The 23,244-nt window shown below is 34.8% G+C and overlaps 1 protein-coding gene across 1 annotated transcript in view; it reads left to right on the plus strand.

The window, feature by feature from the left end:
- The window catches only part of LRP1 (LDL receptor protein 1), a 1,646,373-nt gene that overhangs the window by 293,910 nt on the left and 1,329,219 nt on the right, over positions 1-23,244 (plus strand). Inside the window, exon 19 of the mRNA XM_090402369.1 lies at positions 7,634-7,759. Coding sequence (XP_090258495.1) covers positions 7,634-7,759 — 126 coding nt within the window. The remainder of the gene's footprint in view (positions 1-7,633; positions 7,760-23,244) is intronic.

The following is a 23,244-nucleotide window of genomic DNA, read 5'->3' on the forward strand; positions in this document are numbered from 1 at the left end:
ATATACACAGAAAAAGGTAAGCTTTATTGTAAGCAAATAAATTACAGAAATCGGAAATATAAAATTCTGCTTATATTAAATATTTATCTCATGTAAGCGTTGGATATCTGTATTAAAATTCAGATGTCCCATAAATTAAAGATGGAAAAAAAATGAATTAAAAGTTAAGTATTATGAAGTTAAGAAATATTATTTATAAAATTCTTGGTTAAATGTTTTTTCTCTATGTTGCAAGCAAGGCATTCTGAGAGTTTTTTTTTTTTTTTTTGTCTTTGATCACTAAAGATTTGTTTAGGTGTAAAATGAATTTAAATTAGATATAAGTGTGATTATAATTTTGCATATGCTCTGAAGTTTTGAAATGTTTGTGCTATTTGTATCTAGACATGTAAAAAAAAATCTGTCACTGGAAGATTAAATGTTTTGATATTTCAAAAATATCTATATCTCCGTGCATAAAACATTGCAAAATGAAGAATTGTTTAAACTTTTTCTACTTTTATTTTGAAATTATAATTAAGTAACTTTCTGCACTATGAAATTGGAACTTTATCACTTTTTCAAGCAGAGTTCTGAAACCGATAATGATGGTGTACAATGGTTGACTGAGTGGAAGTTGCTGAATTATCTTCCAGAGCATACACAGGGTAAAAAGAATGTTATCAGACGTTGCTAAACATTCAGCCATTTGCAAGGATGAAAAAGAAAGCATAGCAGGAGGACAATTGGGAAATTCTGTCTTCAATGACTGACTGACTTTTCCATTTCAGTCGTTTCCGACCATAGGTGACTTCATAGGCATTGCCCACAAAGTATTCCTGGTGAGATTTTTACAGGGTAATTCACCATTACTTTCCCCAATCCCCCCAATTTTATCTGGGATCAGGACTGGCATATGGCTGGGATGCATTCATTGACTGTAATCCATGTGTTTTCATGGGGCCGGTTTGTCTGTTCTGGGGGATGAAAAACCTGAGTTTCCGGGTGAAAAAAACCCCTACCTCCGTATGAGACCGGCTAACTCACCTTTGATAGAAAGAGACCAGATACAGGTTCCTCATGTCACTAACGGGAATCGAACCCAGGTCTTTCCGACCAAAGGGCTTCTTCTGACTGAGCTACGGAGGCCCCTCTGTCTTCATTATATGAAGATTAAACAGAAATTAGAAGAAAAGTTAGAAACTGAGATAGGAAATCCTTTAAAAGAGAGATAAATGTGAAGTTTATTGCAGTTATTATTCTATATGGGATTTATTCAGTTAAAACTGAAAGAACCTTTATTGCATGCCAGTTCATATAAAAGTGGCCCCAGTAAAGTTGTCTTGTTTTATTAGGATAATCAGTCTGAAAAGTGATTTGTAACGGTTGGTATAGTTTTGGTAATTTATTCAGTGAAGCGTGTTATGACTTTCGTGTAGAAAGTCTATTTAGTTGAAGTGTTCTGGGTGAAGACAAGATATGTTTTTTTAGTATTCTGCAATTTAGGATGCACGAAGAATTTGACTGACTTAACTTAACATTAAAGAGGAAGCAGGTTTTGCGTTAATTTTTTCCTCCAGTGTGAATTCAAGCAAATGAAAATTCTGTAGGAGGCAAGAGGTTAAGTTTCAATTTATATGGTATTTCTAATATAAATTGACTTGTGTGTAAAAGATGTGCTATGGTCATCCAGAATAAAAACAATTACTTCAGGAAGCTTAACATTTTATTGTATGATCATTCTGTACACATCGCATGGATTGCAAAGATTCAGTTAACAAGATTAGAGTTCATCTTGCTAGAACTCAGAGACTTTATGGTCTTCTGAGCATATATAAAGGATAACTTAAATTATGTAATTGAAAGAAGTTGTGAAGATGTGTTTTTAATGGTTCTTTATGTAACCTAAATTATGATTTTTCTTTTGGTTATGAAGGCATTTGCAGACTCAATCTCTTAATGAATTAAATGGTAATTAGCTTAAGGAATTAACAATGCATATAACAGATATTAATTAAAGCAAACTTTAATGAATACCTTCAATATTTCGGCAATGTCACGTTGCCATCTTCAGGAACATACAAATATGGTATGTGCACACAGGCACTAAAATGGACCAATTGGGTTGTCTTGGCCGTTGGGCTGAAGTTCTCATAACGTAGGCTTCCCAAATTTGGGGTAGTTTCATGCACCCAAATTTGTTGAGGCTTGGAACGTTTTTTGGAGCTGCTGATGTTTCCATGAATAATCTTTCGTACTTGAACTTGCTGCGGTGTATTATTTTAATTTTCTTCCAACGAATTCTATGATGGGTATCTAAGGCATGGTGTGCCAGCCCAGAGTGGCTGTACTGGTGAAAAATGTAGTCTTTGTGTTCTGAAATCCTGATATTCGTTGTCCTCCCTGTTTGGCCAAAGTAGGACAATTTACAGCTGCAAGGGACCTGGTATACACCAGGTAGGTCTAGGGGGAGTGGTTGTTCTTTGGTAGAGCGGATAAGGGTTGCCAACTTTTTATTTGATCTATAACAAGAAGTCAGGTCATATTTTTGAGGATATTGGTTATTTTCTCAGAGGTGCACCGGATGTAGGAGGATGGTGATAGATTTAGTGTAATCTTTATTGTGGAGGGAGGGGGGGGGGTTGTGGTTTACTGATTTTAGTATTTTTTTGATTTTTTGGGGGGTGTAGCCATTTAAGCCATGTAGCTAAGAAAGTATTGAGGATGTAGTTTAGTTCAGTGGTTAGGGCATCGTGATCTGAGCATATTAATTTTGCCCTGTTAAATAGTGTTTTTATAACCCCATATTGTTGTGAGGGGGGGGAGGGATTGCTGGTGAATATATCTGTCTGTATGGATGGGTTTTCTATAAACAGAGGAAACCAAAGATCCATTAGGTTGGCGAGTGATTAGAGTATCTAGGAAGGGGAGGGTGTTTTCCTCTTTTACTAAGGTGAACTGGATTCTGGGGTGTTGGATGTTTAAGTGTGTTAGAAAGGAGTGGAGTGTATCTGAGCCATGTGGCCAAATAGTGAGTTTTTGTGGGACAGAGTTTAAGGCTTTCTCTTTAAAGGGCTCCATAAAGAAGTTGGCCAAGGGTGGGGAAAGTAGTGAACCCATGGATGTCCCCTCTATCTGTTTGTAGAATTTTTCTTGCCAAACGAATAGCCTGAGTTCATTGTGAACTGAAATAGGGCTGAGACATCGGGAGGAAACTTGGCTTGGATGAGGTCTAGGGTTTCCTTGAGTGGGACATTAGTAAATAGGGAGGAGATGTCAAAACTGACCATTATGTTATGTCAGTGTGTTGGAGCGAGAGGTTTTCTATATTGGCTTTGAAGTGGGCTGAGTTTTTTATGTGTGATGGTGTGTTGCCAGTATAGTGTGTGAGTGCTTTGGCTAAATGTTTGGCTAATTTGTATGTGGGGGAATCGATGCCATCCACTATGGGACGTAATGGCACATTTTGTTTATGTGTTTTTGGAAGTCCATATAATCGGGGGGCGGGGTCTAGAGTTATAAGGTTTTACTTTGTTAGTGACTTCCACAGGCCAAGAAGTGACCTTCTTAAGGAGTCTGTGGAGAGTTCTAATCTGAGAGCTAGTAGGATTATATTCAATGGGGAGGTAGGTGGTACGGTCTAATACTAAAACATTAAGCTTACCTGTCTAGTCCTTTTGGTTGAGAACCACAGTGGTGTTTCCCTCATCAGCTTTGGTGATTACTATTTTTTTGTTTTTCTTCATTTCTAGTAGAGCTGCATATTCGTCTTTGGATAAGTTGGTTTTTGGAGGTTTTGCTTTGGTGAGAACACCAGCTACATCCAGTCTGACATTGCTGGCGATATGGTTAGGAAGGTTGCGAATCCCACTTTCTATTTGGATCATGATTTCCTCGGCAGGTATTCTTTTAGGAGCTAGGACAAAATTGTGGCCGCATGAAAGTGTGGTGAATGCTTCAGGCTTTAAAACTGTGGAAGAGAGGTTGACAACCGTGTTGAGTGGTGGCTGTGGTAAGGAAGTAGAATTCTTTATCAAATTATCATATTTTTTCAAGTGTTGACTACGTATTTTTTTGAATTCTTTTGTTGCCGAAGCGCATGAGATGTCATAAAGAATCATCCAAAGATCATACCCGAGAGTATCTGAAAGCTCTTCCTCTAGCACCCTTAAGATTTTGTTTTCGTCAGCAAGGAGAACGCGCGTCACGGTGATTTGTTCTCTTAATAAGGTGAAACTAGTGCGGTTATAAATACGGAGAGCTTTCTGTGAGATATAACGGTGCTTCAATTTAACACAATTTGGGATTATCTTGTTATCCCAGCAGTGTTTTAGGAAGGTCAGACGATTTTGTCTAGATATCTTCAACCTCATTTTGCCGTATTGGTGGGCCATTCGTGCAATGGAATCTCCATGGATGATCATAATTCAGCAAGGCTTATACATTGGTCATACATAACTGATAATTAGCTTAAGGAATTAACAATGCATATAACAGATATTAATTAAAACAAACTTTAACGAATACCTTCAATATTTTGGCAATGTCGCGTTGCCATCTTCAGGAACATACAAATATGGTATGTGCACGCAGACACTAACAAAAGCAAATGAGGAAGAAGGCAATAAACTAATATTGTTCTTAAAGTCCTAAAGGTGCCCCCTAACGGGCTAATTGGGTTGTCTTGGCCGTTGGGCTGAAGTTCTCATAATGTAGGCTTCCCAAATTTGGGGTAGTTTCATGCACCCCAATTTGTTGAGGTTTGGAACATTTTTTAGAGCTGCTGATGATTCCATGAATAATCTTTCATACCTGAACTTGCAGTGATTTGTATAATGTTAACAGCTCTTTAGAGGTGAAGTAGTGTCTTGAGCGAAAGAGTAAACCTAGTTTTTTGGAAGCTGAGGATGCAATGGTTGTGATGTGTATATGCCAGGAGAGGCTTGGTGTCAGGGTAATTTCGAGAAGAGATATCTCATCTTGTCTGGGAATTTGAGTGTTATCAAAAACAATGTTGGGGGAAAATGGTTCTTTTTTTTGTGAGAAATAAGACAGAATTGGGTTTTACTGGCATTGAAGTTGATGAGGTTATCTGAGCCTCATTGGAGGATGGCTTGGAGTTCAGAATTAAGGGCAGTGGTGGGTGATGTTCTGTGGGTTGAAGTGGGTTGTTAAGACTTTGGAAAAGCAGATAAGAACTCATACAGTATTGGTCAGATGGGAGCAGTATTTTTTATCAGGCCAGCATGGATTTATGGGACAGTCTTGTTTTAGTAATCTGGTTGCCTTTTACAATAGAGTGACAAGAGCAGTGTATGAGGGTAAGACATACACTGTGATATTTTTGGATTTTGCAAAAACATTTGAGAGGGCACCACATGGTAAGATGGTATTGCAACATATTGGCATGGATATCAAGTGGATTGGATCGGTAATTGGTTTTCTGATAGATATCAGAGAGTTATATATGGGAGAACAGTATCAGAGAGTAGAAAGGTTACAAGTCGAGCTGCACAGGGTTTAATACTAGGAATTTTTTGGAATGACTCTTCATTCCAAAAAAGCTTGTAAGATGGAAGACAAATATGGGGATATGATTAAGCTGTTTAAAGGTTATTATTGGATTGACACTGGGAGTATTTTTCATATGGTAGAATGTGAGGGGAAGGAACAAGGATATGAGTTAATCTCTTGAAGTTGAAAAAGGAAAGTAGTGAGTAAGAGAGTAAGAAGTAAGTTTTTTGCAAGGGGAGTGGTAGGAGCATGGAATGCATTGTGTAAGAGGGTGGGAAAAGTGCATATGATGGATGAGTTTAAGAAGTGGTATGACAGACTTTGTGTTCTCTAGCATTGACTCCCCTTTAATGAGTCTATGACTATTGAATCAGGAATCATAATAATAATAATCTGTTATTAACATCTTATAAATTGTGGAAAAAACCACAAGCCATAACATTTTATAATTTGAAACACACGTGCGCGCGCACGCGCACACACACACACACACATATATATATATATATATATATCATCATCAAATTCCTGATATATACTCTCAAGGGGTGTACAGGATATATATATAATATATATATATATATTTTTTTTTTTTTCCAAAATAAATTAATAAATATATATTTCAGAATATATTGTAGAACTGTGTTGAAAAAATAATAATAACCTTAGTCTACAATGTTGATTTTTATTTTAATTGCACAAGAAAATTTAGTTTCTATGATTAGTTTATCACAACTTTTTGTCTAATTAAATGAGAAGAATTCAAGAAATAAAAAAATTTTCTAACATAAATATTAATGTCATACACAGATGCACTATTTAATTATTGTAATACAATGTTTCCTTGCATATGCAACTTGTTTGTGAAACTTCATGGGTCAGTTTCATATGAACACGTACAGGATTAAACTTGGCGAGATTTTGTATTTGTTTTAATATGAGAAAACACGTACATGATGTTATTAAAAATAAAGTTTTCTTTATTTATGTAATATAACTAATTTGAAAAAAACTTTTGTAAACCTCTGTCTCCAATTTAATCAACCTGCAAAATGAAAACTATATTTTGATACAGTCTGTGTTGCATGTTGTACTTCCAAAGCTGTCACTTTCCAGCTCATGATCTAGACAGATCTAAGTTACAAGTATGAATTAAAATTGCAATCCATTTTTATGTATAATTGATGATCAGATAAGACTTATTGGTTTGATCATTTTGGTAACTTGTTTCTAATTCCTCCTACACCTTCATTATATAACCAAGAAGCATGGACCAATGATTGGAATGTGCTGATACCCTATGCTTAGTAATCACCACCTTCTTATCATTACTAGTTAATATGGATTTGTCCACAATCCTCAGTTCCTGCAATAGTATACGTCATGTGGTCATATAAAACAGGTCATCCTACAAAACAGGCAAACCAGTCAGAAGAACACATGCAATTCACTGTCACATAGGCCTCATAGCCTGAGTTGCTTAGGCATAATTTCAAACATCCACAATCTCAAACTGTAAATTATTTATAGCTACTCAGTCTGTTACATTTTACAGTACTTGCAACTATTGCTCCTTAATATTGGACTTCATTCAGTCGACAAAAGGGATTTACTTATATTTTGGTACATAGTGTAGCCAATTTTCAGTCAGTGATGTCAAATATTCAGGTTGCCACAAGATGCCATCATATTAACTTTATTTTCTATTATTTGTATGTTCTGTAAACTTCTTGCAACATGGTTTCATTTCACTATATCTTTCTCAAAGTCTGACCACCATGCCTTCAATACTTAAATTATGTATAATCCTAATTATTATACAAGGATGTGCTTGTATTTATCCACTCCTTCCTCAGTTCATGTGTAGTTGTGAGAGCATGAAGTTAAAAATAATTGCATAATTAGGATCTTATATATAGGGTGATCAAAAATAATAGGGGATACTTTATTAAAGTATCCATTAAATAGATTTAAATCCTGTTTAAGACACAAAGAACATTTATAGTACATTCAGCTGAGGAAATAAAAGGGGATGATTACTGTATGTCATGCTGTTATTTAATCTATGACATTTTTTTTTTCATATATTTATTAACATATTATGAATACTCACTTTTGTTTACTCCTGTTTTTCATTTAGATTCCACATGTAGTTCTGTTCAGTTTACTTGTAAAAGCAGCGGTCGCTGTATACCTCTAAGTTGGACATGTGATTTTGATTTGGATTGTGGTGATGGTGATATTTCAGATGAACATGATAGCTGTGGTAAGTATTCCTTTAATGCAGTATTTGTGACTTAGCTACTATAACCTAGCTACCGAGACATCTACATGTGGGAGTGTGCATGACGCATGCTGGTGTCTATGTATTCTTTGATGGATTAGAATAAGAAAATGTATCTGCAGTAAAGAGGTATAATAAAAAGTAAAAATTAGATACAAATATTTCAGTTCACAATACAATATTTACAATAATGGAAATGCATGAAGAATGGTATCTTTTCATGTGTAATTGTGACAGCACAGGGTTAAAAATTACTGCATAATTATGATCCTATATACATGGTGATCAAAATAATAGGGATACTTTAATAAAGCATCTCTGTTTAAGGCTTTGCGGAGTGCTACCCAGTGATCCAAATGCAACAAAACCTTGCAGGAATGCATTATGCATCATGTAGAAGTGATATCTGAGAAAGAAAACATTGGTTCCAAAATTCACCACCAGTGGTGCTGTATGATTTACTGAATGTAGACGTAGTAATTTTTCTGTGTGTGTAAGGAGAAAAGCGACATAAACATAATAACACATTTTTATTCACTTTCATTATGCATTCATGAGCTGTACTGTTTAATGTACTGCCCTTCCTGGTGTGCCACAAACTATATCCTTTGCACAGTGTGTTCAGTGGTAGAACATAGCTGGTCGGGAATGATGTTGCACACATGCTGGGCTATGCTGATTTTCAGTGCTCACAAGTTACCAAAATGATCCCAATAAATCCTGTCTTCGAGAAATCTCCAAATCCATAAGTCACAAGGAGTCAGATGAGGTGAACAAGTGGCCATGCAGTGTGAAATTCACCGTTGATCACTCTGGCTTCCATGAAATGTTCTCAAAGAACCTCCTATACAGATCAACTGATGTGTGGACAGGCCCCCATCCTATATGAAAATGACTGAATCCATGCACAGACACTGCTGTAGCTGTGGCACAACAAAATTGTTTTTTATATCCTGATACTTCTTAGCATAACTGGGCAGATCACAGGACCTGCCTGGCTAATGTCCTCAAAGAAGAAGAATGGGCTAATGATAAATGAAGCTGTAAACCGGCACCAGTCAGTAACTTTGGGTGAAAGCAAAGGAATTTATTGGATTGCATGTGGGTCTTGCTTAGCCCAGACCTGGAAATTGTGGTATTCACAGCTCTGTTCAGATGAAAGTGAGCCTCATCTCCCCACAAAATCATCCACGGTTATGAAGTATCCAACTCCACTCAAGCAAGGACTGTTAAAGTGAATGTTCAGTTCGCTTTCTAAGTCCTGCTGGTGCACCTTCTATGTCAGGGTTGTCTTGAATGGATAGACATGCAGAATCTTCCTTAGAATTTTCCAGACAATTGGCTGGCACATTCATGATATAGTATGTGCATTGCAAAAAGTGTTGGAATGCACATAGTATGTGCATTCCGACACTGTTATTTATGGACTGCTCTACAACAGCAGTAACAACTTCATTCACTTGTTGTGAACTGATCAATTTGCGATCTCTGCCAGGTCTAACTTGCAACAATCCTGTTTCTTCAAAAAGACTAATCATTCATCGCAAAGCACATGAAGATAGTGGACATCATTTATGTTTTTTCGGGTGATGAAATTTGCAGAGTGCAGCAACAGCATTGCAATTGTTTAGATCAAACAGCTTCACGAGCAAAGCACATTGGTGTCACGTTAGTGCCATCCATCATCACTGTGGATAGTATTAACAACCAAAATGAAGGAAAAAATTGCTTTTTAAACCATCCTGGCCCCTGCCAAGTTATGTGATGCAAATTCCATGCTTTTGATGTTTATAATTTCCCTGGTGGCGAATTTCAGACCCCCCCCCCCCCCCCCCAGATTTCACTTTAGCATGATGGACAATGTATTTCTGCGAAGATTCATAGCATTTGGATCACTGGATGGCACTCCACAAGGCCTTAACCAGAGATACTTTAATTTTGATCACCCTGTATAGTAAGAAATACAGTTTTCATTGACAATTTTCTTTAATATTTTTGATATAGAAAGTTCTTTATTGAGATTGAAATTTAGATAATGAACTTGGGCCATTTCTTTGAAAAGTTGTTCAAATTTGTATGGGCGTCTCTATAAAAGCATAACAATAATAAATTTAATTTAATCCTTTATCCAAGTGTGTGCAAACAAAGTTTGCACCTGAAAGTATCTTCAGGACTGGGACAAAGTGGTACAACACTGGGCGACTCCTTGCAAAGGTGGAGCAAGCTACCAACACTCCTATCTCAGTATCTCCCACAACGCAAAACACATCTCCTTGCGGATATGTATAATGTTATGCATTAAGGGAAGGGCCACTACCCACGTATAATGCATAACATTATACATATCCTCAAGGAGATGTGTTTTGCATTGTGGGAGATTCTGAGATAGGAGTGTTGGTAGCTTGCTCCACCTTTGCAAGGAGTCGCCCGGTGTTGTACCACTTTGCCCCAGTCCTGAAGATAATTTCAGGCGCAAACTTTGTTTGCACACACTTGGTACAACACTGGGCGACTCCTTGCAAAGGTGGAGCAAGCTACCAACACTCCTATCTCAGTATCTCCCACAATGCAAAACACATCTCCTTGCGGATATGTATAATGTTATGCATTAAGGGAAGGGCCACTACCCACGTATAATGCATAACATTATACATATCCGCAAGGAGATGTGTTTTGCATTGTGGGAGATTCTGAGATAGGAGTGTTGGTAGCTTGCTCCACCTTTGCAAGGAGTCGCCTGGTGTTGTACCACTTTGCCCCAGTCCTGAAGATAATTTCAGGCGCAAACTTTGTTTGCACACACTTGGATAAAGGATTAAACTAAATTTATTATAGTCTGACCAAGTGAAAAATAAACTTGCAATAAAAGCATAACATTATAGCATAATATCCTATGGCTGTATTACTGCTTCCATGTTCTGCAAGGCAGGACTTATGACATTATTTAGTTCATTATAGGACTTGTTTCAGAAATCATTTTGTGACTAAGCAGTCAGTTTGTTCAAAATATTATAAGTAGCAATTATAGGGGATTTACAGACTAAAAGCAGCAATAGAAATTTTTTTTTTTTTTTATCTGAGAAGGTAAAAGGAACTTTGTTTTGTTGATTGGTTTATATGTGACTGTATCTCTCTAGGACTTTTCTCTAGGAGAAAAGGAACATGTTCAAAAGTTCCCCAATATATGGAATGGCCAATCCATTAGAGCCATTCCTTCTCATAGAATATCCAGAAAAACACTTGATTTTGTCTGTAATTTTTGTGTTCTAACATTCAAAGAAAGTTTTCTTGATAGGTAGTTGAGATTTCCTGTTGAAAGGAGGTTGCTGAAGAACAGACTGTGTGGGGGTTCTTGATATTAGTAATTTGATAATACCATATTTCTGTGAAAGATGGTGAGCTGATAACTGATAGATATAGTAGCCTGAGAAAGTAGATTTGTGTCAGACTGAAGTCGTGAGAGAACCATTTGCATCTCATTTGATAAGAATATTAAGAATGACTTGATTGCTAATCTTTCTTGATTTTATTTCTAAGGTGAATTTGATCCTAGGATGTATGTTATTAAATAAAAAATTAAACAATTTATTTTTAAATTTAATAACTTACATCCAAGGATCAAATTCATCATATTAAATTCTGGATGGCAAAAGTATCATCCATATAATGGATTGAAGGTTTTGAATTTAGGACGCATTTTTTCCTTGTAGGGGAAAGAGTAAAGCAATGTGGAAATATATATATATATATATATATATATATATATAAAACCACTGTTTAAACTAGATCATGGAAATAGACTTAATATCCTGTTTGCAGGTGACCAAATAATTATAGCAAGAATTGAAAATAAACTGTAGAGAACAATATTTTCCTTAAACACAATTGTTAAAAATGGAATGTAAATGTCAACAGATAAAATGAAAATCATGACTTTTAAAGAACTCAATGTCTCAAGTCAGAAGCAAAATGCAACACCTTCTTCAAATTCCTGTATATGATAACAGAAAATAAAATTCCAAGTATAAGTGCTGTTGTTGCTTCCAGTGAAAAAGATGTTATGTATCATTTACAAGCATATCCCTGTCATATGACACATTAAGTTCCAGACCACTTTCATATAGTGAATCACTATTTCTTCTCTCCCACCCACTTGTAAATACATGTAATGATTTAATAACCTTTTTAAGTAGTCACATATGAGTGTAAATGATGTCAATAAAGCATTTATTTATGTTAGATAATGCAAACGAAAATTTCAGAATAATTTTTGCAAATAAAAAAGTTATTCTGAATAGTTGATTTGGTTACCAGTCTACACCATTAAAAGTTTTCCATTGCAGCAATAAGATTGTTACGTACAGATGACTGTAGCATTAACTAGTGTAGCACTTTTCATTTCACTTAGAACTGTAATAACATGAATAATGGAGGTAAGTGTAACCTGCAGCTACACGTACCTCTGATACACCATTGTGACTAAATTTAATAATTTGAATCTTAGCATGTACTACAACAGTGACTTTGAATTTTATTTTCTGTTATTACACAACAATAAAATATAAACAATTTATAATTCACAGTGAAAACACCAAAGCAGAGAGAGAGAGAGAGAGAGAGAGAGATGTAGGGAGCAACAGTGTCATAAATAAACTGAGTTCACAAATACTACATGGGTTGATTCATCTGAATGCATGGCACTAAAGCTGTCATATGAGAGAATGCTCCGTTGCATAAATGGGCATTGGTCATAATCAAAAAGTATTATATGAATGGATCATCATAAAGCGAAGCATCATAATGCGAGGTGTTACTGTACAAAAGAAGTTGACATTGATACCATAATTTCAAACTTCCTAAAGATAATAGGAAGATAATCATCTTCCTAAAGATGATTAACCCTCCAACTGGCCAGGACGTATATATACATCAAGCTAAATTTGGATACCAATCAGTACACCTGTTGAAAGACCATGGATAAGAAGTGCAATTTGGCTGTTCTGTCCTTTAGAAGGTGCGATAATCCTTCACACTGTAGAGAACACTTAACCAGATTATCTCGCGAAGCTGATTCTCAGTTATCTATCACAAGGAACGCAGTTCCTTGTTTTATGCTGGGCAACTGGACTCTTAATTATATTAGAGAGACTAAAAATATAGAAATTATTTTTATTTTCTTTTTTTATTGTACACTTTTAAATTCCAGGACAAAATATAAATCCTTGCATACTTTCTTCACTTAAATATTGCATTTTGTGCTAATTTTCTCTAATCGCTTACTCGACAGAACATTTTCTTTGTTTTCGAAGTAATTAATTCACGATAATTATTTGAAATATTTAAAAAAAAAAACAAACAGCTACCAACGTTCTAGATTATGTTATCTTTGTTCAAAATCATATTTTGAAGAATAATTCATAGATTTCCTGAAAGAAATCTGTGAATTATTCTTTGACGACTTTGCTTTATAGAGAATAATATTCAATTCTTTAATCATGTCACTAATTTTTTTTCAAAATATCATAATCTACTGTTCTTTGCACTTTCACCTTGTTAGTTTCACTGTATAATTGGTCTTTACAAAATGAAATAAACGGTTATTATTTAAATTGATATGTATATATTTTCTGCTAGTTTATATATTTTGCGCCAATTTTAAAGTAAGCGATACATTTGCGTATATTCTCTGATACAAAATATGTATATGTGCATGCATCAAATGTGAAATTTCATATTTTCACAGTAGAATTGAACTTTATTTCGACTTTGATAATTTTACACACACACACACCCTCCCGCTGCAACACTACCACACACCCGAAAACTGTTACGAAACATAGGTACAGTTTTTATTTAATTCGTTATTTTTCCGTAGTAATTGTTCCACATAATGTTTAATTTTTCGACACAGAAACTAGGTTTTGATTATTATAAATCAGCAAATTATAAATCAGAAAATATATATATTATTTCCTGATTATTATAAATCAGGAATAAATCATTACCCAATATGTGAATATTGGATAATAGAGGAAATTAATATTTAAAAACACTATCATCCTACAATGCAATATCAGAATAGTATGTTTCAAATATCTTCTAATCAATCAGAAAGATGGAAAAACAAAACAAGGAACTTCTGCCTGTAAAATATTCAGTTATTGCATGAGGCATTTAGTGTGCTGCCTGCTGGGCATGTTCTTTAGATCTAGTTCCCATTGGGGGGGGATCAGTAATTTCCATAGCTTACAGCTTATTACTGGGCAGAAAGGAATATTAGAATGTGTGTGTGTGTGTGTGTGTGTGTGTGTGTGCGTGTAAATAATACCTTAATTATATTTCAAACAATTCTGAATAGTAGGGTAAATCATTCTCTGAGATGTTTAATTTCTTAATTTTTGAAACATTCTGTGTACCACAATCTCACCTAATGCAAATGTTTTTCAAATATGCCCTATTATAAGATTGGAAAAACTTTTATTGGGATTATATTGATCAAGTGTATATAATAAACAACTAAGTTATACCAACTAGTTTCACCAACTAAATCTGTTGGCATCTTCAGGGTACATAACTGATGTAAGGCACTAAAAAGTAAAAAACTGTTACAAACTAAAATCAACTGATTCCAATTATATTAAACAAAGAATAGAGCGCGTACAATACATTCATAGAGTGTGGATGATCTCACTTGTTATTTAGGAACGTTCTATAGTTGGCACTATAATTCAGTTCTGGCGAGTTTCTGATAAGGGTCTTCCAGATCACGGGCAAGATTAGTCCTTGGTTCCTGTTAAGGTTTTGTGTACAGCGGGCAACTGTTGTGGCCTCCTTAGAAATTCGGGAGCGGAAGTCCTCCTCCATATAAGAAATTGTGCTTCTATCCCACTCTATGGTATGGTTCGTTCTTGAGAAATGAAAAGCTAAACCCGATTTTAGTTATCTTACACCAGCTACTTAGGTGGTGCTTTTTGGAATTATCAGTTATTGTTTAATTTGAACTTAATGTACTGAAGATGCCTTCAGTACATTAAGAAAATTAATACTATTAATTTTCTTAATGTACTGATTAATTTTCTTAATACTATTAATTAATACTATTAAATCATCTTTGTATGCGAGTTTTTTCCGTTATTAATTTTGTATCGACATGTCTGCTCACGGTATACCTCTTTTAAAACTGATCTCTATAAATAAAGAAATCATTTTTGGCATAAATACTGCATCAGCCTGTAAAAGAAATGCCAATTTTTCTGTGTTAGGATGTCTGAACAACTGAAAACGAAACAAGACATTCTTGCTTGAGGCAATTTAGTGTGACTTCTGGGAAACTTTCTCTCTTGTGTTTCTCAAAAGCAGTAAGAGTAATCTAAGACTTTAACTTTATTCCAGCTAAGAGGATTATTGTCCAGCATTTCTAAGAAGTATTTTAGAAATAGCAACCAGCAGCAGTAGAAGTAGTAATATTTAGAATTTATTTTCTTTTTTTTTTAAAAAAAGAAACAGAAATAACACAACTAAACTTTCTTTTGTTTGGTATGCATAAACAGTTTTAGATATTGAAAATATAGCATAGTATTTCTAAATCTTAGAGTAATTTCAGCAGACCGCTAAACAGCTGATTTCAGATGCAAAGAAATAGTACAGAATTAGAATCTTCGAATATACAACAATATTATTGCTTTATTTCTTTTGTCAAAACAGTTAACTGAAATAAGAGATTTTGAATGCTGTCTGAAAACTTTCAAACCAGTAGAAATTTAAAGTAGTTATGTAACTGAGTTCCAGGAGAGGAGAGGAGGGGGGGGGGGAGTTGCAGTAAAAAATCTTAAAAATGAGCATAAATTTTGAATCATTCCATACAGGATATCTTTCCTATTATATTTTCAACATATCTACAGTGGTTAAGCACTTAGATATTTATAGTAATGTGCATCCTGGAAAAAAAAAAAAAAAAAAAAAAAGAACTGTTGCAATTGTAAGCAAAAGAAGAAGGCGAAGAGTCTCTGATAAAATACCATTGGATATAAATTTTTGATACTGAAAAAGACACAATCAGAAACCGAGTAATGCAGTTTATAATCAGTTGTTGTTCATTAAAAAAAAAAAAAAAAAAAAATCGTTCCTAAAATTGAAATATGATGATCCATATAAAGGTATTTTGCAAAGAAAGAAAGCAAAATGTCATATTTATTTCACTAAATGTTATTTAGTGAAATAAATATAAAAATATTTTAAATGCAAACAAACATTTGAAAATTTGCGAAAAAAATCTATATTATCAGTAAAGTGAAGGAAATTTACTATTACTAAAATATATTCATTGCAAAGGCTGATCTGTGGTCACTTCAGGATTGATTATTTATTGTGGCAGATGGGAAACTCATTTTTATTTTTGGAAAGAGACAAAATAAATAAATTGTGAAAAAAAAAATGATCGAATATCCTAGTACAGTAAAGAAAATTGCAATTAACACAGTACATGTAAAGACAAGTGACACAAAAGTCGTTCCAGTCCACCACAGTTAATGGCTCTAAAATTGACGTTAAGGGATTAATGGCGGAGGAGGGTAAATACTTGATAAAAGGTAGAATGCCGATGAAGTTTTGATCTATATCTATGAAAAATGCTGGGGTGGTCTGACTATTTCATCCATCTCGGCTGGTAGGAGGGTTAATAAGATTTTCACACCTAACCAATTTCAAAGCCTAGAAATCAAAAACTTGCTTCAAATACCTTTTTTTACTGTATAGAAGTGAAATATGGACCATAAAAACTTGAGAAGAAAAAAAGAATAGGAAACAAAGAATAGAATAGAAAATGAAATTTCAGTGAAGGACACCAAGCTATACTCTTTTTCTGGTGGTGACCCAGCTAGAGGATAGAAGTGATAGATGCACAAGGAAAAGGTGGAATGAGGCCCAGAACAGGACACTGGGCCTGAATCCCTGAAAGGATGATGATAATGCAAGTTATTAATTTTTTTAGTTCTTTTCCTGATGGCTAAGATTTTTCCATATCATGGATCCAGAGAGAAGGACAGATAATGGGATTTAGGGAAGATATATTTTCCTAACTCAGCCCAAATTCCAAATTTCCCAAATCCCAATTCAACATTGGCAGAGTTTAAGATTGGCACCATCAACATAAGCATCAATGGAAAACAAATGGAACTAGCAGATGAATTGGATAAGTACCTGATCAGCATGTTAGGCATTGCTGAAACAAAGAAGACAAAAAAACAGGTGAGATTTTCTGAGCAACAAATACAGGATGTTATATTCAGGCAGTGATGATAAGGGGGAAAGAAGAAGTAGCTATAGTATTTTTCCACACTAAATATGAGGATAATCTTTTTGAATGGCAGGCAGTATCAAGTAGAATGATGTCAGCAAATATAGTAGATATAGACAAATATCAGACTAGGAAACTGGAATGAGACTTATATATGCCTATGATCACACAGAAGGTACTACAAATGGAGGAATTTTTCAAGGCATTAGAGAAGGCAGCTGTCACAATGAAAAAAGAAAAGTTGGTCCTTGTTGGAGATCTAAATAGCAGAGTAGGAAATGATTACCAGATATATAGAAATGTCTTTTGAAAATTTAAAGAAACATTCCAAGCTAATGATAATTGTAAATCCTGATGTAAGATTTGATATTGGAACATGGTGTTATTACTAACACTATGTTCCAACATCGAGATGTGCAAACGTTCACATAAAAAGAAGATACAGGAAATAAGAAAAGTATCATTGACTATGTTATTACTGATAGTGACATCTTTGCACTGGTTCAAGACAAAAGAGAATACTGACTGTTTGAAATAGGAAGTGCCCACCACTTAGTTTTCAGCAGGATATAATTAAATATCATATCGAAAAGCAAAGTGTGTAAGAAAGCAAAACCCTATGTAAATTTAGCTAAACAACAGTCATGAGAAGACTTTGGTAACAACATAGAAAATAAATGACTTTTTAAGGAAGGTGGTAAAATATTGAAAAGAAGCTCAGAAATGGAGGAAAGAATACTGCAAAAGGAATCAAAGCTAATAAAGGTGATAAAGATATTTTAGATCTCTGGAGCAATTACTTTTAAAGATTGTTAAATGAAACAAATAATGATAGCACAGTGGTAGAAAACATCTAACCATAATACAATCAGGAATATATATATTTTCTACTTGAAGTAGAAAAAAAAAAAATAACAATCCTCTAAATGATTTCAAGGAGAAGTGTGGTAGATATTGTGTTGATAGTTGGGATTTCCCACAATGTCTTAGGACTCCATGAAGGTGCCTGTGCTATAATAATATTCAATCAGAAATGCTTGAATATGAAATTATAAAATTTTACAGTGACTGCACTGTATAATTGAGAATTTCATCATCATCAAATTCTTTATATGTACCCTCAGGGGATGTACAGGATAATTATGATAGAACTGCATGAAAAATTTACACCATTACTAACTTCCAATCAACACTTTTCCTCCAAATTAATTTTTTATCTGTCAAGATTGCAATATTATCAGATCTTATATTTCTGCCTTTTAAGATGCTTTTTACTGTATCAATCCATCTGTATCTTAGTCTTCCTTTGGATCTTTTCACTGTCAACTTGGCAAAGAACATTTATTTTGCTAATCTTTCATCTCCCATTCTGTTCACTTGAACAAAGTGAGAGATGAATAGCAAGTTCTTTCCTAATATCCTCATTTTTAATATGATACTGCCATTGATGCCATCTGGTCCATATTGGTAGAAAAAAGAGCAGGCCCAGATTCCTCCACAATCGTCTTCCACAGGGCTCTGTGTTAACCCTTTACTCTTCACATTTACATGTCCAACATACCAGCTCAAGCAAATACATGTATGCTGATGACCTAGCAATCCTACGTTAGTCTTCCTTTGCCAACCTGGAAACAACCTTGAACACAGACCTTGAACATCCTGGAAGAGTACTTCCAGCAGTGGTACCTGCAGCCAAGTCCAACAAAAACTGTGTCCACAGCATTCCACTTAAACAATGCAGAGTCAAATTGACACTTCAACCATCTGCAGCAAGATGGTAGAATACAAGCCTCATCTGAAATATCTTGAAGTGAGCCTGGACAGAAGCCTTCCTATAAAAGGCACATCACCAACCTGTCCAACAAATTTACAAAACAAAAATCCACTAGTCCTCGCATTCTCTGCAGCAGAATACTGCACCCCTGTCTGGGACACTAACATCATAAATACCCAGCTAAACTCTGCCATGCACACAATTAGTGGCACACTGAGAAGCCCTTTTCCCTGGCTGCCTGTCCTATCCAACATTGCTCCGCCAAATATACAGAGAAGACAAACTTCGATTAAAAAATTTAATAAAGTAATGAGCAGCCTGCTCCTTCCCTTGCACTGGACTCTCAAAAATTCACCTAGTCTTCGCCTAAAATCAAGAAACCCTTTCTGGTCCATGGACGAACTCTCTTTAGCTACGTTGCCATCAACATCCGACATGTGGAGAGAACACCGGTCCAATAATCTCCCAACAAATGGCTTCCTGGTTGAATATGGAATAAGAAAGAATGACCAAATCTTCCTAATAAGAGCAAAAGGCTCTGCAGCCTTTTGCTCTTATTAGGAAGATTTGGTCATCTATCAATAGGATCTGAACTGACCAGGACAGATGTGGCTACCTACTACACAAATGGAAACTGTCAGACCACCCTTTTTGTGATTGTTTCCCCCACATCCCAGATGATCACTCATATTGTGAATGTCTGCCCAAGATGCCAATGTCATGGTAACCTCCCAGACGTCCACGAGGGAAAGGATGAGGCCCTGGATTGGTTTCTGGACCAGACATTAACCTATAGCTGTGTTGTGTTTTTTTTTGCCATAAGAATAAATAAACACAAATGTTTTGACTAATTTCTTTCTTATTCCATATAAATTTACTTAGTTGACTTCTTACCATACCAGCTTTAATGATTCTGTTGTATATTTCCATATTTAATCTACCATCTTCAGTAAAAATTGTGTGTAAATAGCTGAAATGTTTTACTTGTTCTATAAGTTTCAAATTTTCTGCCTATCTTCATTATCTTTTTTTTTTTTTTTTTTAATGCTGATTTTCATACTAAAGTTATTACAGCAGTTATCCAATTTGGTTACGGAATCTTACAGACTTATCTTGGATTTACTTAGGAGTACACCATCATCTGCATAAAGTAAAGTAAAGAGCCAAGATTAACATCACTAATTTTGATATCAGATTTAATACCACTTTCCTTCATAATGTGATTCATATAGATAATGAATAACAGTATAGATAATGTGCACCCTTGTCATACACCTAATTTTATCTCAAACCATCTTCCTGTACAATTTTCAAGTCTAACTGCTGACTTACGGCTTAAATAGAGACTATATATTGCTTGATATAATGTTCCATTTACACCACATAACTGTTGCATTTTGAAGAGCTTTCCACTTGGTAGCTTGTCATATGTCTTTTTCCAGTCAACAAACTTAAATACAAATCCTTGGTATATTCCCAATATTTCTATTTGTCTTAAAGTGAAAATCTGATCCTGACAATCTCTATTTGCCTGAATCCAGCTTGTTCTTCACCAAGCTTTCCCTTCTATAATCCTATTCAACCATTTCTCAAGTAAATCTTAAATCTTATCAGGAATACTGAGTAGGGAAATACCTCGGTAATTCTCCTTTCAGTTTTATTTCCCTTTTTATAGACTGTGAGAACTTTGTTCAAATCATCTGGAATTCTACCCTCTGACCAGGCCTTCTGAATTATGCCACTGTAAAACTTTTATACCTTCATATTTAAGCATTTCAGGCCAAATTTCATCTATTCCAGCTGCCTTTCCACATTTCAGGTTTTTGATTTTTTTTTTTTTTTTTCCCCTCTAGTTCAAGTATGGATATGTATTCTTGACTGCATTCCTGTTGGTAGTTTTCTACCACTATATTGACATTGCTTGTTTCATTTAGCAATCTTTCAAAGCAATTACTCCAGACATCTAGAATATATTTATCTTTAGTTTTCATGTGACCTTTATCATCTCTGATTCCTTTCACAGTACTCTTTCCTCTATTTCTAAGCTTTTTCAATAGCTTCCAGACTATTCTACCACCTTCCTGATATTTATTTTCAATGTTCTTACCAAAGTCTTCCAGGAATACTCCATGACTTTTGTTTAGCTAATTTTATACAGTGCTTTGTTTTCTTACATTTTTCTTTGTATTCTCTAAGCACACAAGCTGACTTATTTGCCAGGAACTTTCAGTATGCTTTCTTCCTTTCCTTCACTGCCTCTTTAACTTTCTGAATCCTCCATGGAGTTCTGATTTTTCTATCCTTAGAGACAACCTCACTACATGCATCTCTAACTGAATGTTTTCTTCAGGATATGCCATTAAATCTCCAAGGTTGGTTCTTGTTTTCAAATTTTTTCTTCAATGATGTTTGTGTATTTCAATCTACAATTCAGCTCAGAAAGCTGCTCAACCTTGATTCATTTTAAAACTTTCTTACACACTCTTCTTTTCAATATAAAATTCAATTTTATCCTGGTCAAAATTAAATAGTGATCACTTCCTATTTGAAATCTTCTGTATACTCTTGTGTCTTGAACCAGTGGGAAAACTTTGCTCATATATAATATAGACAATGAGACTTTTCTTATTTCTTTCATCTTCTCTGTCTATGTGAATTTTTGCACATTTTTATGTTGGAACATGGTGTTAATAATAATTAATTTACGTCCTGTACAGAAATTCATTCGGCATTCACCATTATTATTAGCTTTGTGCTTTTCTCCAAATTTTCCCCAAGCATAAGGACCAACTTTTTCTTTTTTCATTGAGCCAGCTGCTTTCTCTAATGCCTCAAAAAATTCCTCCATTACTTCCTTGGTATAAACTTCTGTGGGACCATAAGCACAAATAAGTCTCACTATGCAGTTTCCCATTCTGATATTTGCTCACAAAACTACTGGATATTTTTTGCCATTCAAGAAGATTATCCTCATATTTAGTGTTGAATGCTATGCCTATTCCCTCTTTTCCCCTGATTGTTATTGCCTGAATATGACATCTTGTATTTGTTGCTTAGAAAGAGCTGACTTTCCTCTTTGTTTCAGTAACACCTATTATGTCAATCTGTACTTATCCAATTCTTCTGCTTGTTCCATTTCTTTTACATTAATGCTTTTATGTTAATAGTACCAATCTTGAATTCTGTTAATGTTGAGTTGTTATGTGTTCTGGGATTTGTTTCAGTAGATGACTTTTTACTATTTGCCCTGATTCTTTGATGAAAACAATGGGAGCCTTGTTTAACCAGATGACACCCCAGCTTGCATGAAATTCTGTTGTACTATAAAATGATAAAATGATAATTATGTTGTACTATCATTTTATCTTGTGGTTTAAGCCAATAATAATACAGTTTGGTTGGCTAAATCTGAAATTGCCAACCCATCCTTATTTGTTCAGTATCCAGGTAGATAATTAACAGGGTGCACCATGAGAAGGTGAGGATTGGATATTAGGTCAGAATTCCTGGTTTGTTCTCTGCATTCCTTAAGCGCTTAAGTGGAGATCTCCTCCCAATTATACAGCTTTGACCCTTAAGCACCCCAATTAAAAATTGAGAATTTTTAATCAGAAAGTCAAATTGCAGATAATTGTAGGAAATGCTTTTATAGTACCCATCTGTAAAATGTAAAACTGACTGTGAAGATAACAGAGGAATTTCTGTACTGAGTATTCCAGATTAAATTTATACTGAGATGCTAACAGAATAGCCTAAGAAAAATTGTACAAGAGAAACTTGGTGAACATGAGACTGAACTGAGGCCAGATAAGGATTTTCAGAATGAGATTTTCAGCTAGACATGTAGCTTAGAAATCATGAGAATAGAACAAGGATCTGTACTATCAATTGTATAGGATAAGGTGGCAAGTAAAATCCTGTTCAAAATGCTACAGTTATATGCTGTTAACAGAACATTATATTGAGCAATACCTAGTATATATTTGAGATGTAAGTCAGCAGTTAAAATTGAAGTAGTAATAGGAAGAAGGTTTGATGTAAATTTTAGGTCTTAGACAAGGGTGCACACTATTTCCACTCTTTAATAAATTTAGTTTAATCCTTTATCCAAGTGTGCGCAAACAAAGTTTGTGCCTGAAAGTATCTTCAGGACTGGGGTAAAGTGGTACAACACCGGGCAACTCCTTGCAGTTGGTAGATTGCTCCACCTTTGCAAGGAGTTGCCCTGTGCTGTACCACTTTACCCCAGTCCTGAAGATACTTTCAGGTGCAAGCTTTTTGCACACACTTGGATAAAGGATTAAACTAAATTTATTATAGTCTGACCAAGTGAAAAATAAACTTTCAAATATTTCCACTCTTATTCTTCATCTATAAGGATCACATTTTGATGACACT

This window comes from Typopeltis vanoorti, chromosome 2 (genome assembly GCF_054136105.1).
Source record: "Typopeltis vanoorti isolate ZY-2024b chromosome 2, IOZ_Tvanoo_1.0, whole genome shotgun sequence".
In the NCBI taxonomy this organism is placed as follows: Eukaryota; Metazoa; Arthropoda; class Arachnida; order Uropygi; family Thelyphonidae; genus Typopeltis; species Typopeltis vanoorti.